Source organism: Panthera tigris, chromosome B1 (assembly GCF_018350195.1).
Source record: "Panthera tigris isolate Pti1 chromosome B1, P.tigris_Pti1_mat1.1, whole genome shotgun sequence".
Classification (NCBI taxonomy): Eukaryota; Metazoa; Chordata; class Mammalia; order Carnivora; family Felidae; genus Panthera; species Panthera tigris.
Genome location: NC_056663.1, coordinates 62,715,276 through 62,742,306, shown reverse-complemented (window position 1 = coordinate 62,742,306; position 27,031 = coordinate 62,715,276). Strand labels below are relative to the sequence as shown.

The window sequence follows — 27,031 nt, the reverse complement described above, 5'->3', positions numbered from 1 at the left end:
CCATACGTTTGTGGGTCCATTTCTGGGTTTTCTATTCTGTTCCATTGATCTGAGTGTGTTTTTGTGCTAGTACCATACTGACTTGATGATTACAGCTTCGTAATACGTCTTGAAGGATTGTGATGCCTCCAGCTTTGGTTTTCTTTTTCAAGATTGCTTTTGCTATTCGGGGTCTTTTCTGGTTCCATTTAAATGTTAGGATTGTTTGTTCTAGCTCTGTGAAGAATGCTGATGTTATTTTGATAGGAATTGCAAGAGACTTGAGATTTAAATCAAGTAAATAGAACCAAATTCAATTTAGAAAAGTCATCAACAGTGAATTAGATCACGTATCATCTGATTATCACAGCTACCACTTAAGTTCAAGAAGATTAGATAATGTACTTGGTTAAGTGCTTAGTTAATACCAAATGAAAAATACTAGATACATAAAAGTACTAAAAGTACTTACAACATTAATAATAGAACTACCATATGATCCAACAATGCCACTTCTGGGTATATAGCCAAAGCAAATGAAAACAGAATCTTGAAGAGACATCTGCACTCGCATGTGCATTGATTTATTGCAGCATTATTCATAATAGCCAAGATTTGGAAACAGCCTGTTGTCCCTCAGTGGATGAATGCATAAGGAAGTATCACACACACACACATATACAGGAATATTATTCAACTATGAGAGAAGAGGAAATACTGCCATTTGTGACAACATGTGTGGACCTTGAAGGCATTATGCTAATTGAAATAAGACAGAGAAAGACAAATACTGTATGGTATCATTTATATGTGGAATCTAAATAAACAACTCACAGAAACATAGTAGAGTGGTGGTAGATGGGGTTGAGGGTGAGAGACATGGGGAGATGTTGGTCAAAGAGGTACAAACTTCTCGTTATAAGATGAATAAGTTCTGGAGAATGTATAGTATGGTGATTATAGTTAATAAAACTGCATTATATACTTGAAAGTTGCTAAGAGAATAGATCTTGAATGTTCACACCACAAAAAAAGAAGTAATTATGTGACATGTTGGAAGGGTTAGCTAGAGCTTTGATGGCAATCATTTCACAATGTACAAGTCTATCAATGAACACTTTAAACTTATACAATGTTATCTGTCAATTATATTTCAATAAAGCAGGGGAAAAAAGTACTTCTGTCAAATGAAAAAAAAAAAGAAATAGATTGGATAACTTTTTAAGTACTGAGCCACCCAGGTGCCCCTGAGCCATGTATTAAACTTGAATGTCTTAGCAAGAGTTGTATATAAAATGTAATCTCATCATACTTTATTCAGATGCCTTGGTACATAACTCATTACTTATTTTCTTTTCCCCACATTTTCTGCAAGGTATTTGAAGCAGTAATAGCTTGGGTAAACCATGACAAGGATGTAAGGCAGGAATTTATGGCACGGCTGATGGAACATGTGCGGTTACCTTTGCTTCCTCGGGAATATTTAGTTCAGGTAAAAGCATATTCACAACACCTGAATACACATAGCACTTTGTCACTGGGCTGACAGCATGGAGATCTCTGTTAACACGGTGATAACACCTGCAGAATGCAGACCACAGGGCGCAGGACAGAGAATGATAAAGGCACCTGCAGTCCTCGGCAGCTGCTCCTTTACTTAGACCACTCCCCATTCTTGGAAATTTACTTCTCCCCACTTCTGATGTGGGCAAGCAGATACTAGAACTTATTGAGGCAGTATTTATGGTCATTTACACATAAATAAATGCACCTGTGGCTCTGTGTCCCTGCTCTGCATCTTCTGTGCTTTCCCTTTGATAGCTTCTTCTGATTGCCCTGCAGAAATGGAGTTTTGACATGCGACCCAAATACCATTGAATTTGACTTCATAGTATTATAGTGGCATGCATTGGGTTTCTGTCTTTGTTTCTAAGGTGAGGAAAACCACCATATTTGAAATAAGTAGAAATAAATGGATCTTTAGCAGTCTATGAACATCTTTGAATTTATTTTTTTATTATTAGTATCCTACTTGGAACATTTCAACATTTTTATAATTGGAGCCATCCAAGGAAACCTTCTTTATTAAGAGATTCAGTCTGAGCATTTTAGGATTTCTTGAAGCCTCATTATTTGTTGTGATCTGTATAATCATTGATACTCCACTATTAAGAAAATGAACAGAAAAACCTGTCCTGCATTTGAGGTCAGGAATAGCAGGTACAAGATTTAGTTGTGGTGTAGGCACATTGTTATAGAATATTTTGAGTCCTTCTTCTGGATATTTTATTTGCCTTTTTGTGTTTGAAAAATTGTCTTTAGCTTATTAGTATTGCCTACTCTACCTGAAGAACTCATTGTCTAAATTCTTTTCTTACTCTTTGGCTTGATGTTTAAAGATAAGAAATAGGCAAATATAGTATGATCTAAAGATTATTCTGTAGCCGATGTTGAGGTATATAATTTTGATTGTAGTTCTTCTTTTTGTTGCATACGTATGTTTTTCTCTGCACACCAGATACTTGAGCATTTTTGGACTTCATTTATTTTTCTCTTGGTGATATTTATAAATGTTCCTTTGTAAGGGAAAGACTGAACCAGAGAGGATAGTTACTGCTTTTTTCCCTCTTCTTTACTCTGTTGCTTTGTCCGTTTTATCATGAAATAGTTGTTCCCCTCATGGGGTGTGTCTTCTCTCTTACAGAGGGTTGAAGAGGAGGCATTGGTCAAGAATAGCAGTGCCTGCAAAGATTACCTCATTGAAGCTATGAAGTATCATTTGCTGCCGACAGAGCAGCGTATATTAATGAAGAGTGTCCGGACCCGACTGAGGACACCCATGAACCTTCCCAAAGTAGGATCTATTGTTCACACTTATTATTTCATCTGAAAGGCCCATAGTGAGGCTGTTAATACTTTTACTCGTCTGGAATTTTTATGTGCCTGGAAATTCACTGTAGTGTATATAACTCAACTTCCCTGTTGGGTTTGTCTGTAGAGGGTGGGGATTGTTTGGTTCATTTAATCTTTATAAACCGCATGATGTCACTGTTCTGGAACAGAAGGCAACTGATCTTTTTCCCTTCTGAGTCTCATTAGCTTCAGTTAGAGTAGAAAGGAAAATCAGAGTAGGTAAAAAGATTTCTCTGGAAGCTGTGCATATAGATAATAATTGAAGACCAAGTAGTTTCTCAGAATTACATATTAGAGTTAAAGCTGATGAATAGCCTGTTCAGTACATTTCCTTCCTATTCCCTGTTGTATACTCTTTGACGGTGCACTCACACTTCCTATGTAGCCATCAGTGCAAGGTTCACCATATGTCCTCCCAGATCTCCAGTGTTCATATTTCCCTTGTGTCAACGTTCATATTCTACCTTTATCTTTTTAGTTGAAGCCATGTATGTTTCACTGATTTAATTTTCCTTTCAGAAAAACCCCTCATTTCTGTCTCTGTTTGCAATTTCTTGTACTCATTTTTCATCTTCACAGTACTGGAAGACCAGCACTTTATGTGTCATTTTGTGTAGGGTCTAATCAGAATGATCCATAGTGTAATGCTTGTTATTTATGTATTTTTAGCTCTTGTATGCATTTGGGGCAATGATCAATTAAGAAATAAGAATCTGTTACCCATTGTTTTTTTTTATATCATCTTTAGTTACCACTCTATCCTTTCCATTAAATTATGTCTTTTAAATTCTTTCACTTAATGTTTTTTAGTGTTTTTTTCAAGTTTTATTTTTGGAATCTACATTTTTAATTGCTTCACATATTTATCGATACTGTTTTTCTGTTCTGCCCAGTGTTAACATCAGTTCTCAATTTAGAACCAACTGTGTATTTTACCAGTATGCTATTTACTCCTTTTTCTAGATCATTAGTAAACATTTTAATCTAGAATGAACCTCAGCACTCTCCCTGGTGATACCTTGCTAGAAATACCCACTCACTGACATAGTCCATTTGCAGAAAATTTCAGTCCATATGATTATGTTTATTATCTAAACAGAGATAATTTATCTCAGCCAAAAATAAGTAATTTGGCCTGTAATGTCCAGTGAGATTCAGGATCAAATAGACTCAAATTTGGCATGATTTTTTTTTTTTTTTTTTAACATCCCTCTGCGTGTTACTCATCATTTTGTCGTCTCCTAGAGGTTTGGATGCTTTTCTCAAAATATTCTAAATTTTTACTCAGAACTATTATCACTTAGAAGGTATTTACAAGGCATTCACTTCCTACCCTGTTTTGAGAATTGGTATTTGCCGTTTTTAAATTTTCTGATCTCTCCTCAGTTCTCCAAGATTTTTCAAAAATAATTGTAAGTGGCTCAGTAAGTACATTAGCTAGTTCCCTTAACATCTTAGTATGCATGCCATCTGGGTCTGCTGGTTTTATAAATGTTTACATTTTCCAAATACCCTTTTACCTGCTTTTATAAATAGCCATCTTTATAAATCTTCATCACTTCATATTTGTCCATATTATTTGGTGTCAGTTTTTGTTCTTAAAAAAAAATTATAATAAGTGTTGATAGTCTTAGCCCATTTAAATTACTATTTTATGCTAGTTTTGTCAGCTTCCTTCTGGTTTGTTTTATCTTTAATACTTTTTTAAACATTTCATATCTGTATATCCCCTCTTCTGGCATCTTTAGCATTGCTATCTTTATCCTGCAAAGACCTTTAGAGTGAAAACTAACTCTCTTCTAATTTCTGGAATAAACATGTCACTTTTGGAAACTTTCTAAAGAGTTCTTGGTAAAATCTTATCAGGTATTTTATTTTCTCTTTTGTAGAGTTGTGATTATCTGTTCAGTTTATATTGTTTCTGGGCTTTTCTGGCTATGGCTTTGGAATGGCCCTTCCAGTCTATTATACTTTTGGATTTCTCAATTCTTTAGCTTTTTTTTTTTTTTTTTTTTTTGTGGTTGGTATACCGTCCATGAAGGTTCTGTTTCATTCTGCTTTCTCAGGTGGCTAGGGAGGAGGGGCAGCAGACATGGCAAATGGTAGTGAACTCCACTGTTGCTTTGACCTTGCATTTGCATGATCCCTTCTCGAAATTTACTTATCTACATATATTTTTGAAAAAGTGCTTATGTTGGATGCTCTTTCAGCATTTTCAAGTGGTTATATTCAAGATTAATTCTGAGTAGGTAAGAATGAAGCAAAGATTAATTTCTCATGCCTACGTATTTCATAGTAATGATAAGTAAAATCAGACAAAATGCGGTAGTGGTTCTAAGGAAACTTTTGTAATGTTTTGGCAATATGTCTACCATGACAGTGACTTAGTACTTTTTATATTAGGCTCTGATATATACATACAAATTTGCATGAATGATTCTTTGTATATCTCAGACATTAGTTTTGCATCTCCAGTAAACAGCATTGGGATTTTGTAAGGCGCTCTTGGCTTTGGACATCATAGTGACAAACTATGTGTGTTTGCTACTATACTTTGTGGCTTCTTTTTTACTTTGGAATCTGTTTTTTTTTTTAACAAATGCTATCATTAGTTCTGTGTATCTATTTTTCTGTATTTTACCCAGCATATGTGTTGAGATTTCCAACTGGAAAATTATGAAACTGGAGTTTTCAGGAGGCAATTTCTAACTAATACTTAATAGGTGAAGAAAAAAAAGAAAGTTTAATCGATCTACATTTTAGGATGGTCACTTGAATTTTTTTAACTCCCTACCCCTTGCCTTCCTTAAATATGTCACATTTAATTTTTTCATACCAAAAGTGTTCCCAGTTTTCTATTTCTTTACAGTAGCATAATTAGTTTGGTGTTTCTCAAATGATATCAAATGTCTTTTACAAATAACTGGAGTGTTAGAGTCATGAGTACCTCTTTTGATGGTTAGTAGCATAGTGGTTATTAGTGCAGTCTCTTGATGTCATACAAATATCCTTGCTCTCTTGTGTTCCCATTATACATTCTTTGTCCCTGTTCTCTCTGATTCCTGGAGTCCTAAATCCTCACCCCATTTTACTTGGGTGAGTACAGAACAGATAACACTAGCATTCTCTGTACTCAGTAGTACATTTTCTCTTCCATTCTTATTCTGATATGCAAAAGTGAACTACTGCGTGGAAAACATGAGATTCAAAGTTTAAGAATCATGAAATCTAATAAACCCATATTGTTTCTCAAGGTCTTTTAAAAAAATATTCCCTTTGGAGATTTTTTTTTCTTTTAATGCTTTTTAATGTGGCTGCTAGAAAATTTACAATGATATGCACATTATATATATCACATTTCTATTGAACAGTGGTAGAATAGCTAGAGGTTTGTAAAAAAATAATAATAAACTTTTTATTTTTTTTACATTTTCTTAAATGTTTGATTTATTAAATAATTGCCAATAAACTTCATAAGTTAATCTTCCTTAAATATTTCAACTCTTATTATAAAAATAATTGAATCCCCTTAAATGATTTAGAATAGACTTAAAAAATTAGCCTGGTTAATTTTTTTGAACATGTCAAACACCTTAATAAGTAAGCAGAGCATAGAGAAGTACAATGTTTTCAAAATGTATAACTATACTTAGACTTAATCTTGTTCTAGAACATTAACAACATGTGCTTGATTTATTTCATATATATATCTATATCTATCTATCTATAGATAGATAGATAGTAGGTATAATTTATTGTCAAATTGGTTTCCATACAACACCCAGTGCTCATCCCAACAGGTGCCCTTCTCAATGCCCATCACCCACTTTCCCTTCTCCCCCACCCTCCATCAACCCTCAGTTCTCAGTATTTAAGAGTCTCTTATGGTTTGCCTCCTTTCCTCTCTGTAACTTTTTTTTTTTACTCCCTTTCCCTCCCCTCTGGTCTTCTGTTAAGTTTCTCAGGATCCACATATGAGTGAAAACATATGGTATCTGTCTTTCTCTGCTTGACTTATTTCACTTAGCATAATACTCTCCAGTTCCATCCCCTTTGCTACAAATGGGCAGATTTCATTCTTTCTCCTTGCCAAGTAGTATTCCATTGTATATATAAACCACATCTTCTTTACCCATTTGTCAGTTGATGGACATTTAGGCTCTTTCCATAATTTGGCTATTGTTGAAAGTGCTGCTATAAACATTGGGGTACAAGTGCCCCTATGCATCAGCACTCCTGTATCCCTTGGGTCAATTCCTGGCAGTGCTATTGCTGGGTCATAGGGTAGATCTATTTTTAATTTTTTGAGGAACCTCTCCACTGTTTTCCAGAGCGGCTGCACCAGTTTGCATTCCCACCAACAGTGTAAGAGGGTTCCCGTTTCCCCACATCCTCGCCAGCATCTATAGTCTCCTGATTTGTTCATTTTAGCCACTCTGACCTGTGTGAGGTGGTATCTGAGTGTGGTTTGGATTTGTATTTCCCTGATGAGGAGCGACGTTGAGCATCTTTTCATGTGTCTGTTGGCCATCTGGATGTCTTCTTTAGAGAAGTGTCTATTCGTGTCTTCTGCCCATTTCTTCACTGGATTATGTTTTTCAGGTGTGGAGATTTTTTTAGATTGATCTTTATCAGAGATGTTAACTAAGCCTCTTAACTATTGCCTAACTGCCAGACAGTGTTTAGAAGTTTAAATTCTGATCGATCTTATATAAACACCTGGATATGGTGTTGATCTTTCTGTCTATTCTACCTCTATGATTTTACAACCTTGCCTTCTTCCCTGTTCTTTCCTCTTCCGTAATATGTGGAGAGAATATCGTGGATTTTCTTTGTTAATTCTTCCTTTTATTTATTTACATCAACATTAGAAAAATGACACATCTGAAGAAAATCGTGTAATTGGTCTATGCTCAGTCTTCTTTTTAAAACCTTTAAAATTCCTTAAACTCTCCAGTTAATAAATTACTAAAATAGGATTCTTTTTGGAAACTTGGGATTTACTCTAAGGAATCCTGTTTTCTGTGCGCCTGTCTTTCTGTAGTTCTAAGTACAGGTAGGTCATAGTCAAGGTTGCAAACCTCCCCTCTTTGTATGTATGAATCATTCCACTTTCTGTTTGTTTTGATTTTTTTATTTCCTTTGAACATCTATTTTCTCCTATCATCATTTCAACTTTCCCCTAAGGTCCTTGCCATTCTTTAAAGTTTTCCATATGTGACATCATTAACTTTTATGTTCTTCTGATTTGACAGCTGTGTTTCCATTGTTGCCAAAAAGTGCCCCTTTGTACTCAGTAAAAGACAAACACAGTGACTGCTAAATTCCATCTGTCTCTCAAGGTTCCACTCCCTCCAGGAAGCTTTCATTAAATTATGGCAACATTCCATTTTCTGATCAGCGTTAGTGACTAATGTCTATACTAATCGTATACCTTTTTGGTCATAAATAAATGTATATTGTTCTTGAATTACTTCATGGGTCTTGTCTCCTTAGTGAGATCTATAAGCTCTTGGGAGGTAGAGACTATGTCTTATATTTCTTATGTGTATAACACCTAGCTTAGTTCTGGACAAGTATAGATAGATGACAGGCACTTAGTAAATAGTTGTTGGATTGAGTTGAAATGAAGAAATTTGTAGACCTTGTTTATTCTCAGCACTAGGTTATTGTACATTCATTCATTATGATTTCTAGCATCTCCATTATTTGTGTGGCATCTCTATTTGAGATACAGGAATGTGTGCTCTCTTGTGAACTCCCAATTCAATTATTCCCCCTTTTTCAATAGGGTTTTTTTTCCCCCCACCTTCTTCCATGTTTCTTTTAATGCCTTACCATCCTTTTCATCTCACCTACCCACTAACATAAATTTCACTTCTGTCTGTACTCCTGGATTGTGGAGATCTAATCCCTGGTCGTTACAAAGCCAGGGTTTAGTTTATAGCAAGCCCTATGACGTACTGCAGCCTTGCCAGTGCTGACTGCCTGCTGTTTTTTGGCTTTAATTCTGCTTTTGCTTGAAGGATCAGAAACTTATTTTAGTTTCTGAAATCCTTATTTTTGACTAAATGTGCTAGATAATAGAATTGTAGTTCTAACATGTGCCCCCTTTGTTGATGTTTATTAAGTGTTGATTAGGTGGTTGTTATTCCCCAGCTCACCCCACCATCTTCATCCTAACACTCTCCACATCGATGTCTTTGTAAGACATTTTAAATCCCCCCAAAATGCAATAGTTGTTTATTCAAATGCTTACATTTCTGCCCTCCAGCTGATGGTGGTAGTTGGGGGCCAAGCACCAAAGGCTATCCGAAGTGTGGAATGCTATGACTTTAAAGAAGAGCGATGGCACCAAGTAGCAGAATTGCCTTCCAGGAGATGTAGGGCAGGTAAGCATGATGCATTATGGTCATTTCTCTACTGCTGTGTCATTGGGAGCTTCTCTCTGAGGTCCTGTTTTATTAATTAGAATAGAGAGAGAATCCCAAGCAGGCTCCATGCTGTCAGCACAAAGCCTGATGTGGGGCTCAAACCCACCAACTATGAGATCATGACCTGACCTGAAATCAGGAGTTGGAGGCTTAGCCAACTGAGTCAATCAGGTGCCCCAAAATAGACGTGTCTTTAATGTCCCAAGACATTATTGGGAACAGCCACTCAGTCTTCATCTTTACATACCTTTCTGATTCTCTAATATAAAGCGGAATAGCTTAGCAATTTGGTCAGTATTTTCCTAGGTACCTTTGCTGAAGTGCTGAAAAATAATTTTTTAGAGTGGGACCCTTAGTTCTAAGAGACTCCTGACTTAGCCATAATCCACAGTAAGTTGCCTACTTCCAAGCATGCACTTTATAAACATTTGTTGAAATAGACCTTATTTAGCCAAAACTGCAGTCAGAATAGGCAGTTGTAAATTCTAAGGATTCTTCCTGGGACTCAAATTTGGATCCATAATTCATAGCTTCCATAGCAAAATGGAAGGCAGTACTTGAGCAGTATTTCTTGGTGATTGTTACCTGTCAGCATAGAGTTACTTCATTCTTTAAGAGCTGTTTAGTATTTTGGGGGGGGGGGCGGTCTGGATGTAGTGTAATTTTTGCGAATTTTTAATTGAACATTAAAAATTGTTTTTAAATTTACATTATAAACAGTGCCAGAATGAATTCCTTATATATACATTATTATGTACACGTGCCAGTATATTTTAGTGGGGTGTAAAACTCTAGAACTGTAATGACTGATTCAAAGGGTATCCTAAGAGGAACTACCAATTATTACTACTAATAGTAAAATATGAAGGTGTCAATTTCCCTACATTCCTAACAACATCTTGTGATTAAATGTTTAGAGTTTTGCTAGTCTGGTAGGTGAAAAATGTTATCTTACTTTATACTTCTTTTATTATGAGGAAAGTTAAACATCTTTCTGAATTGTCAGTTTATGATTTTTGCCATTTCTTATTATATTATTTTATTGATTTGACAGATATATGGTAAGGAAAGTACCATTTTTGTCTGTCACATGTGTGAATATTTGTGTTAATCTTTGTTGATTTTACCTGTGTTATTTTTGCCATGTAAAATTTTTGCCATTTTTTTTTGTTTATTTATTTATTTTGAGGGAGAGTGTGTGTGCGTGTGAACAAGCAGGGGGATGGCAGAGAGAGAGGGAGAGCAAGAATCCCAAACAGGCTTCATGTTGTCAGCGCAGAGCCCAAGGGGGACTCAATCCCACGAATTGTGAGATCATGACCTGAGCAGAAATCAGGAGTCAGACGCTCAATTGATTGAGCCACCCAAGCTCCCCAAATTTTTGCCTTTTTATGAAGTCCTGTACATCAGAGTTTTGCCTTTAGACTTAAGGATTTATTTCGTGTGTAGAAAATCCTTACTGTAAAACTGTGTGTGTATGTACATACACGTTTTTTATTTTTTTTAAGTTAAAAAAATTATTTACTTCTGTGTTGAAATAATTGTACACCTACAGAAGAGTTACAAAGATGCTACAAAGAGCTCTGATATATTTATTCCTTAATATTATTATCTTACACAACTGTGATACAATTATCAAAACTAAGAAATTAGTGTTGGTACATTACTGTTAACTAAACTACAGACTTCGTATTTTATGAGTTTTTTCATTAATGTCCTTATTCTGTTTCAGGATCCCACATTGTATTTAATTGTCATATTTTCTTAGCCTCCTCTGACCTCTGTGATAGTCCTCTGTAATAGTTCCATAGTCTTTCCTTATTTTTCATGCCCTTGATTCTTTGGAAGAGTACTTGGTCAGGTATTCTGAAGAATGTCTCTCAGTTTTGGGTGTGATGTTTTCTCATGATTAGATGGGGTATTTCTGGTGATAGTAACCTCAATCACTTGGTTAAGGTGGTACCTGTTAGGTTTCTTCCCTAAAACAAAATTATATTCTAAAATACGAATTTTTCTAGTACTTTCAGAGTTTTATTTTTTATATTCATATCAAAAACATCTAGACTTTATTTTGATATAAGAAGTAAGATGTAGAGTTTGTTTTTTTAATGGTATCCGGTTGTCCAAAGACTTCTAATGGCTAACCTAGCTGTTTCTACTCATTTGAAGTGCTGCCCTTATCATATACTAAATTTCTACATTTACTTGGTTTTATTCTAAATATCGTGTTCCGTTGATTTGTCTTGCCAATTTATGCATCAAAACAGAGCAGTTGTTGTTATAATTACTGTGGTTTATAATTTAATATGTGATGGGACTGGTGATGGGACTCCTGTCTTCTTTCTTCAGATTTTAATTTTTTTATTTATTAAATTTTTTTTAATGTTTTTATTTATTTTTGAGAGAGAGAGAGAAACAGCATGAGCGGGGGTGGGGCAGAGAGAGAGGGAGACATAGAATGTGAAGCAGGCTCCAGGCTCTGAGCTGTCAGCACAGAGCCTGACGCAGTGCTCGAGCTCACAAAGCGTGAGGTCATGACTTGAGCCGAAGTCAGACACTTAACTGAGCCACCCAAGTGCCCCTCTTTAGTAGATTTTTAACATTTTCTTCATATGCTTCTACATGTTTCTTGGCAAGTTTATTCTTAGGTATTTTATCTTTATTGTTACTGTTGGAGTCTTCTGTGATACTTATAACTGGTTTCTTACTTCATATCTGATTCCTGATTCAGTTTCCTTTTTATTGCACCATAAGTCATTAGCCTGGGTCCATTCCAAAGTTTACTGTTCATGAGTAAATTTTACTTTCATTGTGTCCCCATGAAGGTACAGTGTGCTTCTCTACCCACTTTAGATTAGAGTTGATGCCCTTTAACTGTGGAATTATGGCCAAATTACTCAAACGTCTGGGTGCTTTGCTTCCCTATAACTGTGAAGAATATCAGTTCTTTTATTTATTTTTTTTAAGTTTATTTATTTTGAGAGAGAGCATGCAAGCGAGTGCACAAGTGGGAGACAGAGAGAGGGAGGGAGGGAGGGAGGGAGGGAGGGAGGGAGGGAGAGAGAGAGAGAGAGAGAGAGAGAGAGAGAGAGAGAGAGAGAGAAAGAATCCCAAGCAGGCTCTGCAGTCAGTGCAGAGCCTGACGTGGGGCTCTAACTCATGAATTCCAAGATCACAACCTGAGCCAAAGTCAGACACTTAACCAACTGAGCCACCCAGGTGCCCCAAGTATCAATTCTTTTAGTTCACCCACCTCTCCCCCAGAGTGTTTGGACTCATATATTTATACCCTACCACTTGGTCATTTATACCCTACCACTTGGTAAGCATATTATACTGTCTGCAAGAAATGATAGATTTTTGTTTTGTTTGTAGAGAAAAGAAAACATTGAAATGGACCAAATTTCCACAGTGAACATTCCCCAGTGCTCCTTATGAATTGGGATATAGGGCATTTTCACGGTGAAATATATTGCCTGCGGTGTTCACTGCTCACTGCCTCTCCCCCCACCTTCCCAGGAGATCTACCACATTTTCTGCTACTGAGGGCACTCAGGAATCCAGGGATTACTCTCTAGCATTTGTTAGTCCCCTGCCTACTTAAATTGTCCACTGCCTACAGCTCTCCCCAAACTCTGAAGATTTACCAGAAACTAGCTTGAGTTTTCATTTCCTGATTGAAGCAGGGACTGAGAAGTCATTCCTTTCTCTGACAGGGAGCTGCCAACATGGGCAGCTTCATTTGAACAGTAGGAGTCTTCGTGCCATATGAAGGACTACACATCCCTAAATATTTTGGGAGCTGGGGATGAAGCATCAGAGGGTAAGACAGTCGGGGGTAGTGATGTATGCCTGCCTGACACCATCATAGGAAACACTGAGCTGGTCAACACAGAGCTGGTGATTCCTGTTCTCCCGGCTGGATTCAGAGAACTGTGAGGCACAATGCCTGCCTTCATCTGAACAGTGACATAAACACTACAGAATTTAAAAATAAAACTTTGAACAATTTAAAGTGATGATAATGCAGGTTCAGTAAGATTTATTAACCTCAAATGCTCTGTATAGAGTATTATTTGCTCTAGGGGTTCAGGAGCTAGAGGTAATTTCTTCAGGCTCAAGTGGTTCGAGGAAGGCCTCCTAGAGAATGTGGAACTTTCAGTAGGACTTTAAACTTGAAGAAAGCACAGTGGATGGTGAGAGGGGCTTCTCAGATCAGGAGAAGCACAGGAGAAAGCTTAGAAAAGTGAAAAGGTGGTTGAGATCCAGAGGCTAGCAATTTGGCTTCTCCATCCAGGGATTCCCTAACCTCTCTTTAGCCCAGGGTCAGCGAACTTCTTTGGGACCAGAGAGTGAGTATTTTAGGCTCTGGGGGTTATATGGTTTTTGTCACAACTCATGTGCCACTATCGTGTGAAAGTAGTCATAGATACTACATTAATGAATGGGTGGGGCTGTGTAAGACTTATGAATGCAGAAATTTGAATTTCATGTAATTTTTTACGTGTCACAAAATTTTCTTTTGGTGGTTTTTCAACCATTAAAAAAATGTAAGGGCACCTAGGTGGCTCAGTCGGTTAAGTGTCCGACTCTTGGTTTCATCTCAGGTCATGATCTCATGGTTGGTGAGTTCAAGTCCCTCATCAGGTTCTATGCTGACAGTGCAGAGCCTGCTTGGGATTCTCTGTCTCTGCCCCTCTCGTGTGTGTCTCTTTCTTTCAAAATAAATACATAAATTTAAAAAAATGTAAAACCCCTTCCCAGCTCATAGGTTCTACAAAAAATAATCAGCCTGCAGGCTGTAATTTACTGTCCCCTGATTTATCGCACTGTGATAAACCAGAATATATTGTGCAAATTAAGATACACATATAAAGTAGAAGATCCAAAATTGAAAGCCATGGGAGCTGTATACAAGTGGTTGGCAAACTTCTTGGCTCAGTATTTAAGTCTATAAATAAATATTTGAAAAAGTCAAGAGTCAGAATAATATGTCAGCCCATACCATTGGATTTTTTAATAATCTTAGAAAGGAGGAAAATGTATTGGTTAGATACTCTTGCTAATGAGTAGAATTCTATTCAGTCAGCATTCTCCTAAGAGTAGCTTATATTCTGACAACAGCTATAGACTTACTGGAATGCAGCCTTTAGATAGTATGGTAGTCTATCTATGGTATGAGTATGGTTGCATACTCATCGTTAACTGCTGGATTTCTCTTGCAGGGATGGTCTACATGGCTGGGCTCGTTTTTGCTGTTGGTGGCTTTAATGGCTCCTTAAGAGTCCGCACTGTAGATTCCTATGACCCCGTGAAAGATCAGTGGACCAGTGTTGCTAACATGCGAGACCGCAGAAGCACTTTGGGGGCTGCTGTATTAAATGGATTGTTATATGCTGTGGGAGGCTTTGATGGCAGTACAGGTAACTTCCTTTTCATCTTTTCTACATTGCATTAGAATTAACACAACAATCACATTTAGGGAACGAATTGGGGCAAAATTAGACATTGAGTGTTTTAACGGGAATTTATAAAGATAAGTTTAAAAACTCTCATCAAGAATTCTTTTAGGGGCACCTGGGTGGCTGAGCGTCCAACTCTTAATTTTGGCTCAGGTCATGATCTCACAGTTCATGAGATCTGTGCTGATAGTGCACAGAGTCTGCTTGGAATTCTCTTTCTGCCCCTTCCCCTGCTTGCACTTGTTCTCTCTCTCTCTCTCAAAATAAATAAATGTTAAAAGAACTCTTTTAAATGGTGTAAGAATACTAAGTATATAAATTTTCTTCCTTATGGATCACTGTCAGTCCTCTTACTACATTTAAAAAGCTAGTAAGTGTGAGTAGCATGGTTAGGGGCCCTGGGGAAGAGAGGCTATGCCTATTTTGACATGTTTACCTTCCACCATTTTCCTCTTTTCATTTTAGCCCAATTTAACATACCTAAAGTATTTTTCCCTAATAATATATATAAAAGAAAAATTACCTCACTTTTTTTTAGTGGAGGAAATGAAGAGCATTGTGCTTTATTATAGGTTTATCATCTGTGGAGGCATATAATATAAAGTCAAATGAGTGGTTTCACGTGGCTCCCATGAACACAAGGAGGAGCAGCGTGGGTGTCGGTGTTGTTGGAGGTGGGTGCTGACTGTTCTTTTAGGTGAACATTTCCAGGCACATATGGCTTCTGGATTGCTAGCAGTGATTCTTCTAGTAATCCAAACACCAGTTTTCTAAATGAGCAAGCAAATGATCATTTAAAAGAAAGGAGTAGCCATCGTAAAATTTTATTTATTTTTTTAAATTAGTTTGTCTATATAAAGTAACCTATGTAAGGCCCTTGTTTCCCCCGCACCTCCTTCTCTCCCTCTGTCCTCTTCTTTGCCCTTCTCTCCCTCCCTCTTTCTCTCTCTCTCTCTCTCCCCCTCCCCCTCTCTCTCCCCCTCTCTCTCTCCCTCTCTCTCTCCCTCTCTCTCTCCCTCTCTCTCTCTCTCCCTCTCTCTCTCTCTCCCTCTCTCTCTCTCTCCCTCTCTCTCTCTCTCTGTGTGTGTGTGTGTATGTTTTTACCTTACATAAAACTGTTAACTGATCTTAATACAATTATTTGGGGAACAAATCAAATGACATAAGTGAAAAATTTTAATTCTAGAGAAAGTCTATTTCACATTTAAGAGGATGTATTGCCACAGTTACTTATTTATATCCTACTTTGTTTACCAACAGAGCTTAAGTAGGCTATAAGTATTATTTTTTGGTGTGATTTTTATTTTATTTGCTTGGGCAGATCTGTGGGTTCTCGCTCCCTCCCTACTGTGGGTATAATTCTTTGCACTGAGTTTTTTTTTGAAAAGCTTTCTTGTGATATAATTCACATACCAAACAATTCAGCCATTTAAAGTGTTCAATTCAATGTACGTCCATCACCACAATTCATTTTAGAACATTTTTAACCCAAGAACCAGTCCACTCCCCTTAACTGTCATCCCCATTCTCCCTAGACCTCGGCAGCCACTAGTCTACTTTCTGTCTCTGGATAAATTTCCCATTTTTGGAAATGTCATATTAATGAAGTCATATAGTATGTGTTCTTTTGTGACTGGCTTCTTTGATTTAGCATAAAGTTTTCAAGGTTCATCTATGCTATAACATTTACTAGTACCTCATTTCTTTTTATTGCCAAATAATATTCTATTGCATATTGGTACTAATTCTTGATTTAACTGGTTTTTCCCAAGTTACTAAGATTACTATATTCTGTTTTCCAGGATGTTGTTCACTTACCAAATAATGTTATCCAAAGATGTAGTGAGTTTTATGTTTCTGTTTTATAGTCAGATTTATTGATGAAAATGTTAAATTAATACCATCACGTATAGATCTTCATAATGCAGTTTGGTAACTCTACTGTCACCATTAGGCAAGATCTTCATAATTTATAAAAATGAGTAACAAAAGGGAAACTGCTACTGTGGAGGAAAATACTTTATGACTTGAAAAAATGGCTTTTTATGAATTTGGCTTTCTTTGTGATTCCTTGTTTAGGTTTGCTCTATGCTGTAGGGGGGTATGATGGAGCGTCACGTCAGTGTCTTAGCACAGTCGAATGCTATAATGCTACCACAAATGAGTGGACCTATATAGCAGAAATGAGCACCAGACGGAGTGGAGCCGGTACGTAGGAAACTCATTTAGCAATTGAAGTATGAAAATGATGGAAAAGAGTTAAACAAGTGAAATGATTCATTAGCATCTCTTTATACCATCGGAAAATATACATACTGATTTTAATGCCACTGTCAAATGTCTTTTGAATTATGCAGGTAGTGGTAGTAGGTGTACTTAAATATCACTGTAAAATTCGTAAGTGCTATATTAAAGGCTTCTTCTGTGTTTCATTTAATTATTTATATTGTTTGGCATTCCTTTTAGTTTTTGTTTTGAGTGCTTATTGAACTCAATAATCAAGTCTCTTCATATCCTTTTCTTACAAATTTTGTGCTTTAATACTGGTTTGCTTACACCATGAAAGTTGATTTCAAGAGATCATGTTAAAGGACTTGCCTCTCTGTGTTTCACGTACATGTTATTTTTATTCTATTTGACATCCCTCTTTTAGAATAATAGTTCTTATTGGGATACTCACTTGTCAATTCTGTTCATTTCCATTTCTTAGATTGTATGCTTTAATATTGACTTACTTTTACAAGTCATTTGTAGAAACCCCAATATGTTCTGAATTTCTTGTCCCTTTTACTCTGCTCTAGTTTGGTTCTTTGTGTTTTATAGGTGTTGGTGTGTTAAACAATTTACTGTATGCTGTAGGGGGTCATGATGGTCCTTTAGTACGAAAAAGTGTTGAAGTGTATGATCCCACCACCAATACATGGAGGCAGGTTGCAGATATGAACATGTGCAGAAGAAATGCAGGTATCTGTCTAGCTTACAGTTATGAAATGTATATTGATTTGTATTCAGAGTTTTACTAGTATTGCTGTATATTTATTCTTTTAGTGATTTGGGTTTTCTAATAGATTGGTTCTTTAAAGACAGAAGCTTATGTAATAATTTTATATAGTGTATGCCTAGCTTAGTGGCTACTTTTTGGTGACTAAATGAGAGGAAGAGCCCTCTATATTTGATGCTTGAATTCATTCATTCTTAACCACAAACACTTTTTATTGCATACCATGCATAATGTACTAGAGACTACAGTTCTCAATTTAGTCTGGTTGAGTAAATATTGGTACCAGGTTAAAAGCTAGTTGTTTACCTGAATCTGAAGCTTGAAGAAGCTAACCCTAATTTACTAGTTCTTGATTTCTAAAAATGGAAAAACTAAAACAACAATAGCAACAAGTAATTTTAAGAAAACTGAGGTCTTCAAGATTAGGGAACTAACCTCTTAGAAAGAAGATCCATGAAAGGAAAATAGAAATGGAAACTAGATCCAGGATAGCTAGATTGTCTTTTCAGGAAATGCTGGTCTATTTGAAAATGCCATTATCTTCATGCCATTTTCCAGTCCAAAATAAGTTCCTCATGATTCTCAAACTCACTGTTCACCACTGGATGATGTCGCAAGATGCACCCTCGATCCTGCCCGAAATGCTCCTCTGAATTTCTCTTTATTTTTACAAAAATTTCTATTTGCGACGCCTGGGTGGCTCAGTTGGTTAAGCGTCCAACTTTGGCTCAGGTCATGATCTTGTTGTTCATTAGTTCGAGCCCCGCTTAGGGCTTACTGCTGTCAGCGTGGAGCCAACTTCAGATCCTTTGTATTCCTCTTCCTCTCTCTGCCCCTCCCCATCGTGCACACAGGCACACACACACTCTCTCTCTCAAAAATAAACATTAAAAAAAAATTTCTGTTTAGTTCAGTGTGATCATGAGGGGAGACAAAGTACGTGGGACTGCAAGGACTGTCCGTAACAGAACAGAATTTATAATTAATTCCACTTGACCTTTCCCCTCATCTAGTCAATTGTATTTGGTGAGGTACTAAAAACCTCTCTGCTTTAGACAGTCCAGAACTATGGTAAGACCCACAAATTATTAAGTAGAATAAGTGCTTGACCCTGGTGTATACAAAGTTAGAAAAGCCACAGTAATACAGTCATGTGCCTTGCTGGACTGGGAGATTTATTTGCATTTAGCTTTCATTATTTTCCTAAAGATTGGAATAGTCTGTGGCTTTCTTCTCTACCTGTGTTTTATTGTTTTCAAATCAAAGTTAGTTCATTTCTGCTAGTGAGAAGAATAAGGTAGTCATTTGTGTATGTAGAACTACCATCTTGCTCTTGCTTTTCAAGTGTTCGAGCTACATTAAAATGGTATGAGTTTGCTCCCTGTCAAGAGACTAGAATAGTAACACAATTGAATTTGAGTAGAGAAGATCCATTCCATTTGCACAGAAAATACTATTGCTTGTCCACTTTTAAATGCCATATAGAGATTTGAACTCATTATTTTGTTATGTTAAAAATCCGCAGGCATCTGTTCATTATGTTAGAAAAACCATCTACAAAACTACAGAGACCAGTGTGTGGGCAGCATCCTCTGGATGTTTTAATGCCCTCCAAGTGCCAGTTTATTAATAGCTCTGAACCTTGTTTAAAATTCTTAGAAATATGCTTTTAAAATATACACTAAAATAAAGAGCTTTTAAAAGGTGTTCATCTTGGCATGCCTCGCTGGCTCAGTCGGTAGAGCATGCGACTCTGGATTTCGGGGTTGTAAGCTTGAACCCCATGCTGAGTGTAGAGATTACTTAAAAATAAAATCTTAAAAAAAGGTATTTATCTTTTTAACTCAGCAATTTTCTTTGTAAAAAAATATATTTAGGAAATAGTTGCACAAGTATGCAAAAAAAGTATGCAAGAGGAATCCTTGTTCATTGCAACATCATGATAAGAGCAAAAATACCTGAAAATAACAATATCTAAAAGACAAACAAATTATGGTATTATCATAGATGGAGTACTATGCAGCCATTATAAATTACATAGATCTGTATTTATTAACTTAGGGAAGTGTCCAAGGTATATCATTTAGGAGTGGGTGGGTAATAAAGTAGCATGTGTAGTATGAGGAACTTTAAGATTAAAAAAAGAAGTATCTGAGTATATATGCATAGAAAAGAGTCTGCAAGAGTAGAGATCAGAATTTCACTGGTCATTATTCTAAGTAGTACAGAATTAGAGGTGATCTTTTTTTATATATGCTTTTCTAGGTATTTTGAATTTTTCCAAAAAAATGAGTTATTCTAGTAATAAATAATATTGTTCTCTCCTCTTACAGGAGATAAAATAGCTAACCATTCAGTATCATTTCAGAGTTCAAAATCATTTTTACCTTCTACCAATATATATTTTTTCTTTAGGGTTCCCTAAGAAGCTGACTTTGGGAAAGTTAACTGAACGTTTTGACCTTTAATTTTTCTTTAACAAAATAAGAATTAAAATCGTCTCTGACCCATAAAGTAGGGTTGTTGTCAAGACTAACTGAAATAGTGCCTGCATAAGCAGCTACTGCCTACATGGCATGAGTAGGAGCTCGGAAGTGGTGTTCACCTCTCAAATATAAGAGGAATTGTTTTCATGTTCACCATCTTCTCTTCTTGCCTCTTTTCAAGGAAATCAGTGTCTCTGGAACACCTCACCAAACACATATAGGGGTATTTATATTTCCCCAAAGTTTTAAAATTAATTGTTTTTTCTCTCCATAATTTTTTTAAAGGAGTTTGTGCAGTTAATGGTCTGTTATATGTAGTTGGAGGGGATGATGGTTCCTGTAACTTGGCATCAGTAGAATATTATAACCCAACGACTGATAAATGGACAGTTGTGTCATCTTGTATGAGCACAGGGAGAAGTTACGCAGGTAATAATTGTCTAATTGTCTTCTATTGGAATATGAGAAAGATTACATCATCTTGATTTTTATGTAAGAATGTTGTCAGAAGAATTTTCTCAAAGTATATTTCTTTTCTCAAAATAATTAATACTGGATGTATATATTCTAAAATAAGGCACTGGTATTCTTTTGTCATTCTACAGTCATTTGAATTCAAAATCCCAAACCTTTCCAGTGTAGAACAGTACAATAAAATTTAATATGGCTAAAATCTACATAGAGTGGAGTTCACTATGTGGCAAGTCTTTAATTACTCAGCTATCCAAGAAATATAACCACTAGAACACCTCCCCTGGCAGGGTGCCGTGTGATAGTAGTACAGTAAGACAGTGGCATAATTTTTCTTACTTAAGCAAAACAGTGGTCGAATCATATAAAATACCATTTTGGGCCCATTCTCTTAGTAAGAGATTGGTAATAATAATAAATATAATGACAGGTCTTTAAAATTGTATGTTGCATATTATTCTGATGACAGATACATATGTATATCACTCTAAATTCTAATATTCATTCTGATATTGACCCAATAGTGGAGAGAAAAGAAGTTTATACTAACTAACCATCACTGTTATTTAGGTATCATCCAAACACCTAATAGAAGAACTATATATAGTAGGATCCCAGAATAACATAGCTCAAAATTAGGTGAATTTTTTAAATAGCTTTATTGAGATATAATGGACATAAAATAAACAGCATATATTAAAAATGTAGAATTTTACTAGTTTCGACATGTGTATATACCCATGAACCCATCATCACAATCAAGATAATGAAAATATCCATCACCCCCAAAAGTCTCTTGTGTCCCTTTGAGTATTAGGTGGATTTTGACATTTCCTGAATAAAATAAAATTATTTTCCTTTAATTATAACTATAAAGAGCAAAAGGTTAGTTCTGGATTAAATAGTCTGATGTGGTTCTGGTCCATAACCGGAACAGAGATTTAGCTGTCATTTAGATTAAAATGATAGTAGTATTAAATAAAGTTTAAGAAAGAGACCTTGAAACACCATGATTTGTTCAGTCCCTGATGTTTTTGTAGGAAAGAGTCCACTGCTTTCTGAGAGGTACAGAATGGTGCCTGTGACTTCTGTCTTATTTCTTTGTGTCTTTGCTCAGGAGTCACAGTTATTGATAAACCACTATGAGCCTGAAGGGCATTGTTGGCATATTTATACCGGAGAGACAGGCTTCACCAAGTATTTCTGAAGTGACTCAGAGCCTAGCACTTCTCCACTTGTGGCTGCACTTTACGTCTCAGCAGAAGCTACGATCGGCTGCCCTGAGAGGCCTCAGACACTGAAGATTATTTTTGGTAGAAGCACCGCATAGGCTTTTTCTGCAATGAGCAGCAGCTGACTGAGTTTTAATAAGAATCCCGGACTGCAGTACTTACTCTGTAGTCTTTAGACAACAGTTGCTTTCTTAAAGACTAGTTCTTTACCAACCTTGAATGACTATGGATTATTTTGTGAAGGAAGATAAAATAATGTGTGTTCTTGTAAAATTAAATTTTATCTTTATTCCTTCTCCTGAAAATCTGTATACACAGGAACTGAAAATCTTTGAACAGGTATTAAAATCTATGTAAGTATACAAACTAGGTGAGGGATAAAACTGTTTGCTTTTATAAAATACCTTTGATTACATGAGTATAATAAATTGTGTGCATATAATGTGTGTCTATATGCTTTCCTTTAAATATGTTTGAAAAGATGTTTGAAACTTGATTATACTATTTATAATTGGCACAGTACTTTGAATTATGCCAGTACTACATTGTAAAACAGAGTTGTATTTTTTGATATTTAACAATGCTTAACACTTTAAAATGCCACTTCTGAGGAATGAACATGGTGTAACACACTTGACTATGTGTGATGCCAAACTTTTTTAAATAAAATATAAATTATGCTTATTTATTATTTTCCTTAGTTTAATCTTGGTCATGTTTTGGTGTGTATTTTTAATTTTTTTCTTAAAGTAACTCTTTGGCATGAATATTACTGCAGGTTTTTGATGAATATAATGAATGTATGGAATTCAACTGAATTTGCATGGTCTTAAGAATTTTTTCTGTGTGTATAAATTTAGCTGCTATTAACAGAAGAGAGAACTTTCTGTGAGTAGCCATGTGCGTTGATCAAATACAATTTTTCTGAGATCTTCAATTAATCTCACTTTAAAATGACCAAAACATGTCTTTCTTGAATATCTTTGAATAAAAGTTTGTATATTATTTGTTTCACATTGTCCTTGATTTGTATCTATTTAGTTTCATATTAAGAAAGTTGCCTACTTCGTTTTTCTGTTCTTTTTTAAAGTTTGCATTTTCTGTAACTTCACAAATCAGTATTTTAAATTTGATGCCAAAGTAACCTATAAGGCAAGTCTGTTATCATTAACTGAGGTCCCTGAAAATTGTTATCCAAGAAAAAGTTACCTCAACCATCAGAGAAAAGTCTCCCAAGTATTGGTGAAATTTAAAGTTTTTATATTCCTCTGTCCCCTAATCTAAGCACAAGATAACAATAGAACAAAGAGCAATGGACCAAAAAGAAAAAAGAAAAAATCTGCTCTAAAGTAACTGAGAAAGGAATTGTGATTTTGATACTAAATAAAAGGAATTGAAGGATTGGGAGTGGGGGAGCAAGATGGACAGCTGAGGTTGTGGACCCCTGACTGGGTGCAGAGGGGGAGGGAAGGAGATGGGAAGGGGAAGAGGGGAAGGACGAGTGGGGAGGGGAATGGGAAGGAGAAAGTGCGATGGGATATGGTGGCTGTGCCTCAGAAGAGGAATTTAAAAGGTTAGCATAGACAGAACAGTAGCCAGAACAATGGATGACCAAGAGGAAAGAATTATACCTGTGATAAAATTTCCATTTAGTTTAATACAGAGTACTGAAATTTAAACAACCATATTTAATACTCACTTGAACTTCCAATTATAAATGGAAATACAAAGAACTTAATCAGAAAAAGAAAAAGCCTCTGCTTACCATATGAAAAAGTGAATTTCTGCATTAGTGTGGCTCCAAGCACATCCACTGTCAACGAACATGTTGAGGATCTAATGAACTTAGAGCACTATTAGCTGTTTCCCACAGTGGCATCAAGGAAAATGTGTGTCATTATCTTTCCTGATCGCTTCCAAACACTAATATTCTATGAAACTCTCTGTGCATTATTAGACTTATCTAAAAAATGTGTAAGTTTTTCTTAAAATGCAATCTATTAAGGTAACAGAGACTTAAATACTTAAAATGTCAAACACCACTTTGTCTTTACTTCCTTTGAAGCTTTAATAGCTATACTATAAAGTAGTTTTGCCACGTTTTGTCAGTGGGTGGATTCATAACTGTTTTCGGAGGCTTTGGATGTACCCTGTTCCCCCATGCCTCTCTGTCTTTCCAGTTTGGAACACCCCCCACCCCCCACCCCTTTTTAAAAAGGCATAGAAGACCATTCCTGGTATGTTCTATTATCGTACAAAAAAGAGCAGAACTTAAGACAGAGAGGCATGTTAGAAATCCTGCCAAAGAAACAGCACCAGGTTGAGCAGAGTTCAAGACTAGATTTGAGCATCTGCATTGGGAAGGAAATCTGCTTCCTGCTTTGTGTGGATCTCTGCTTTCTTGGCCAAATGCACTGGTGGCAAGGGTACGGTGGATGGGGTGCATACTGCTAGGAGTTCCTTTAGACTCTGGCATATGATTCCTGGTTTTTATTATCATCTCTTAGAGCATGAGGTCCTGGGTATTCATAATCTTAGCTGCTGATGAGTTATGAGACTTTGTTTATTTGGAGAGAGAACGACGGAGAGAGAAGGGGGAGGCGCAGAGAGAGTGGGAGAGAGTGGGAGGGTGTGAGAATTCCAAGCAGGCTCTGCACTGTCAGCACAGAGCCCCATCCCACGAACCATAAGATCATGACCTGAGCTGAAACCAAGAGCCAAATGCTCAACCGCCTGAGCCACCCAGGCACCCCGAGTTATGAGACTTATTTTATTAGAGACAAGGGTAGCATAATACACATTGATGTGCTATGCCTGCCACTTGTTTCAGTTTGATCTTGAGCAAATTGCCTCCTATTGGCTTGTATGGCTGCCAGTGCCTCAGTTGGAAGAGGAGGTTACAGGGGAGAGTGGAATCACACTTTGAATCAAGACTGGGGTTCCAACCCTGGCCTCATGACTCTAAAGAAGAAAAAGATGTGTACTGGAAAACCCATGGGCATAAGAATCAGAAGGTGGCTCTAAATTTATATCCCTCTCCAACAGCTGCTTGCTGTGACTTTAAACACATTACTTAACCTCTGACTGTTATTTTGTCTTCTCTAAAATGGCAACAATAGTGCCTGTGTCACAAGGTTATTGTGAGATTTGAAAGAAATGATGTGTGTTATAATAAGCTTGAAATACAGAGGACCCTCGATAAATTACCGCCTTCGTTGCTCTTCTCTGAACATCCCATTTCTTCATTGTAGGGAAATAACTGAGTTGGCTGCCATATCTGTATTTTCTTTCAGCTCTAAATGTCCAAGATTTAAAATAATAATTTGGCCCCTCCAATACATACACCTGCTCTGATTTAGAAAATGTATCTACTATGGTGGATATGATCTGAAATGGTCAGTAAGCACTTTACTGAACACTTCCTGTATTTCAGATACTTGTGCAAATGAGATGTAGGTATTATTACAATACTCATTTTACAAATGTACTAGATAAGACTTTGAGAAGTTACCCAAGAGCACACTGCTAATTGAGAAAGCCTGGTAACCTCAGCCAACAAGAGGGGAGATCTCTGGAGCTGGGCTGGACAAGCAAAGCAGTCCTAAATTAGGATGAGGGGCTGCGCTTTTGTACTGCGGCATCATTCAGTCACTGGACTCCGGTCCCATGAAAAGGGGGTGTGCCAGTGGGGAGAGGTGGCTGTCTTTGCCAACACTCAGAAGCTAAATGCCTGCTTCAGTCCTGAAGAGGGGGATTTGGGTGGTGCACCACAGCATCCATTCCAGGACACCATTCACCTGCCTGCACAGGCGTCCTACAGGGTTCTGACCACCAAAAGGGCAGATCCATTTGCTTTTCATTTGATTTGACCTCGCTGTCCTGATACTTTACAGAGAACGTGGTTGTCAGACATGGGACAGTTAGACGAGAGAGTCACTGAACTTATCGAGAGACATCCACCAAAAGGGGACTTCCTCAAGCTGATAGTGCCTGAGTTGATGGGTGATGGGTAAGGGAAGAGATGGCTGAGTACTTCAGGCAGAAGAACCAGTTTGAGCATAGCCCTGAGAGAAACAACGGCATCCTGTTTCCAGAAACTACTGAATAGCAAGTGCTTTCACCTAGCCCAAATGGTGCCTTTGTGCGAATTTTTAGAAGGCCCTGTTTAAATTCGTATACTATTACACCATCTGTACACACGACTCTTATTGCCTCGTACACAAGTATTTTACTGTTGACACATGGCGGAGACGAGGCTAGGGCTCCCGAAAAGTTGTAAGCGCATCAAGCTCTCTGCCCGTTTGTCCCACACCTGGATTACACCACGTACACCACGTGGGCGTTCTCAGGTCACGGCCTATGGGCTAGATTGACGCCTAAACACCCCAGGGAGCAGCCGTCTGCCAAGTCAAACCATTTGCTAAACTTTTCTGAGCTTCGTGTTTTCTCATCTGAAAATGGGGGTAATCATAACTCTTTAGATGATCACAGGAGATATATTGCGTTTGAAATTCTCCATCTTCCATATATAGGGGGTTATTAAGGGACACTGGGGCTGGGGAAACAAGGAAGAAGAATGATCTAGATCCAAGGTAGAGCAGAGGGAGGCAAGGCTGTCTGTAAAGAAACCGTCAAAACAGATCTTAAAACTCATTTATACTTTTTCTTCCCAGGTTTTTGCCAAGCGACTGCTACACAAGTCACATCTTAAAGTCGCGCGGAGGGCGGCCTGGTACCCTCTTCCAGGGACTGCGCGGGGATCGGCAGCAACTCCTCAAGAACCGCGGTTGCCAAGGCAACTCCTTGCAGCGGCTCTCTCGTGGTGGTAGTGTCCGCCCCCTCACGCCGTCACGCGTCCTCGCGCTTCCCCGCCTCCAGGCGCGCTGCGGCGCTGGCTACTGGCTAGACGCCTCGGTCTCACTATCCTCACTCCATTCGCAGAGCCAATGGCTGGGACCGCCAGGGATTTGTTCACGCGAGTCACACGAGTCCGACTACTGCAAGGACCAATCACAGCGCGGAGAAGGAGGGTTGGGAGCCCTCGCAAGCCAAT

The 27,031-nt window shown here is 37.3% G+C and overlaps 1 protein-coding gene across 5 annotated transcripts in view; it reads left to right on the top strand.

Moving 5' to 3' along the window:
* KLHL2 (kelch like family member 2) overlaps nt 1-26,999 on the top strand; it is a 120,639-nt gene extending 93,640 nt beyond the window's left edge. For 2 of the 5 annotated variants that reach the window (XM_042983662.1, XM_042983665.1), the window contains 9 exons: nt 1,355-1,471; nt 2,684-2,833; nt 9,167-9,284; nt 14,552-14,749; nt 15,361-15,462; nt 16,868-16,996; nt 17,612-17,752; nt 20,561-20,704; nt 21,864-22,989. In XM_042983662.1, the coding sequence (XP_042839596.1) occupies nt 1,355-1,471; nt 2,684-2,833; nt 9,167-9,284; nt 14,552-14,749; nt 15,361-15,462; nt 16,868-16,996; nt 17,612-17,752; nt 20,561-20,704; nt 21,864-21,892 (1,128 nt within the window). In that variant the 3' untranslated portion in view covers nt 21,893-22,989. Of the gene's footprint in view, nt 1-1,354; nt 1,472-2,683; nt 2,834-9,166; nt 9,285-14,551; nt 14,750-15,360; nt 15,463-16,867; nt 16,997-17,611; nt 17,753-20,560; nt 20,705-21,863; nt 22,990-26,651; nt 26,804-26,919 lie in introns of those variants that run through there. The other 3 variants (XM_042983661.1, XM_042983663.1, XM_042983664.1) reach the window with 3 other exon arrangements.
* Nucleotides 27,000-27,031: the final 32 nt, after the last annotated feature.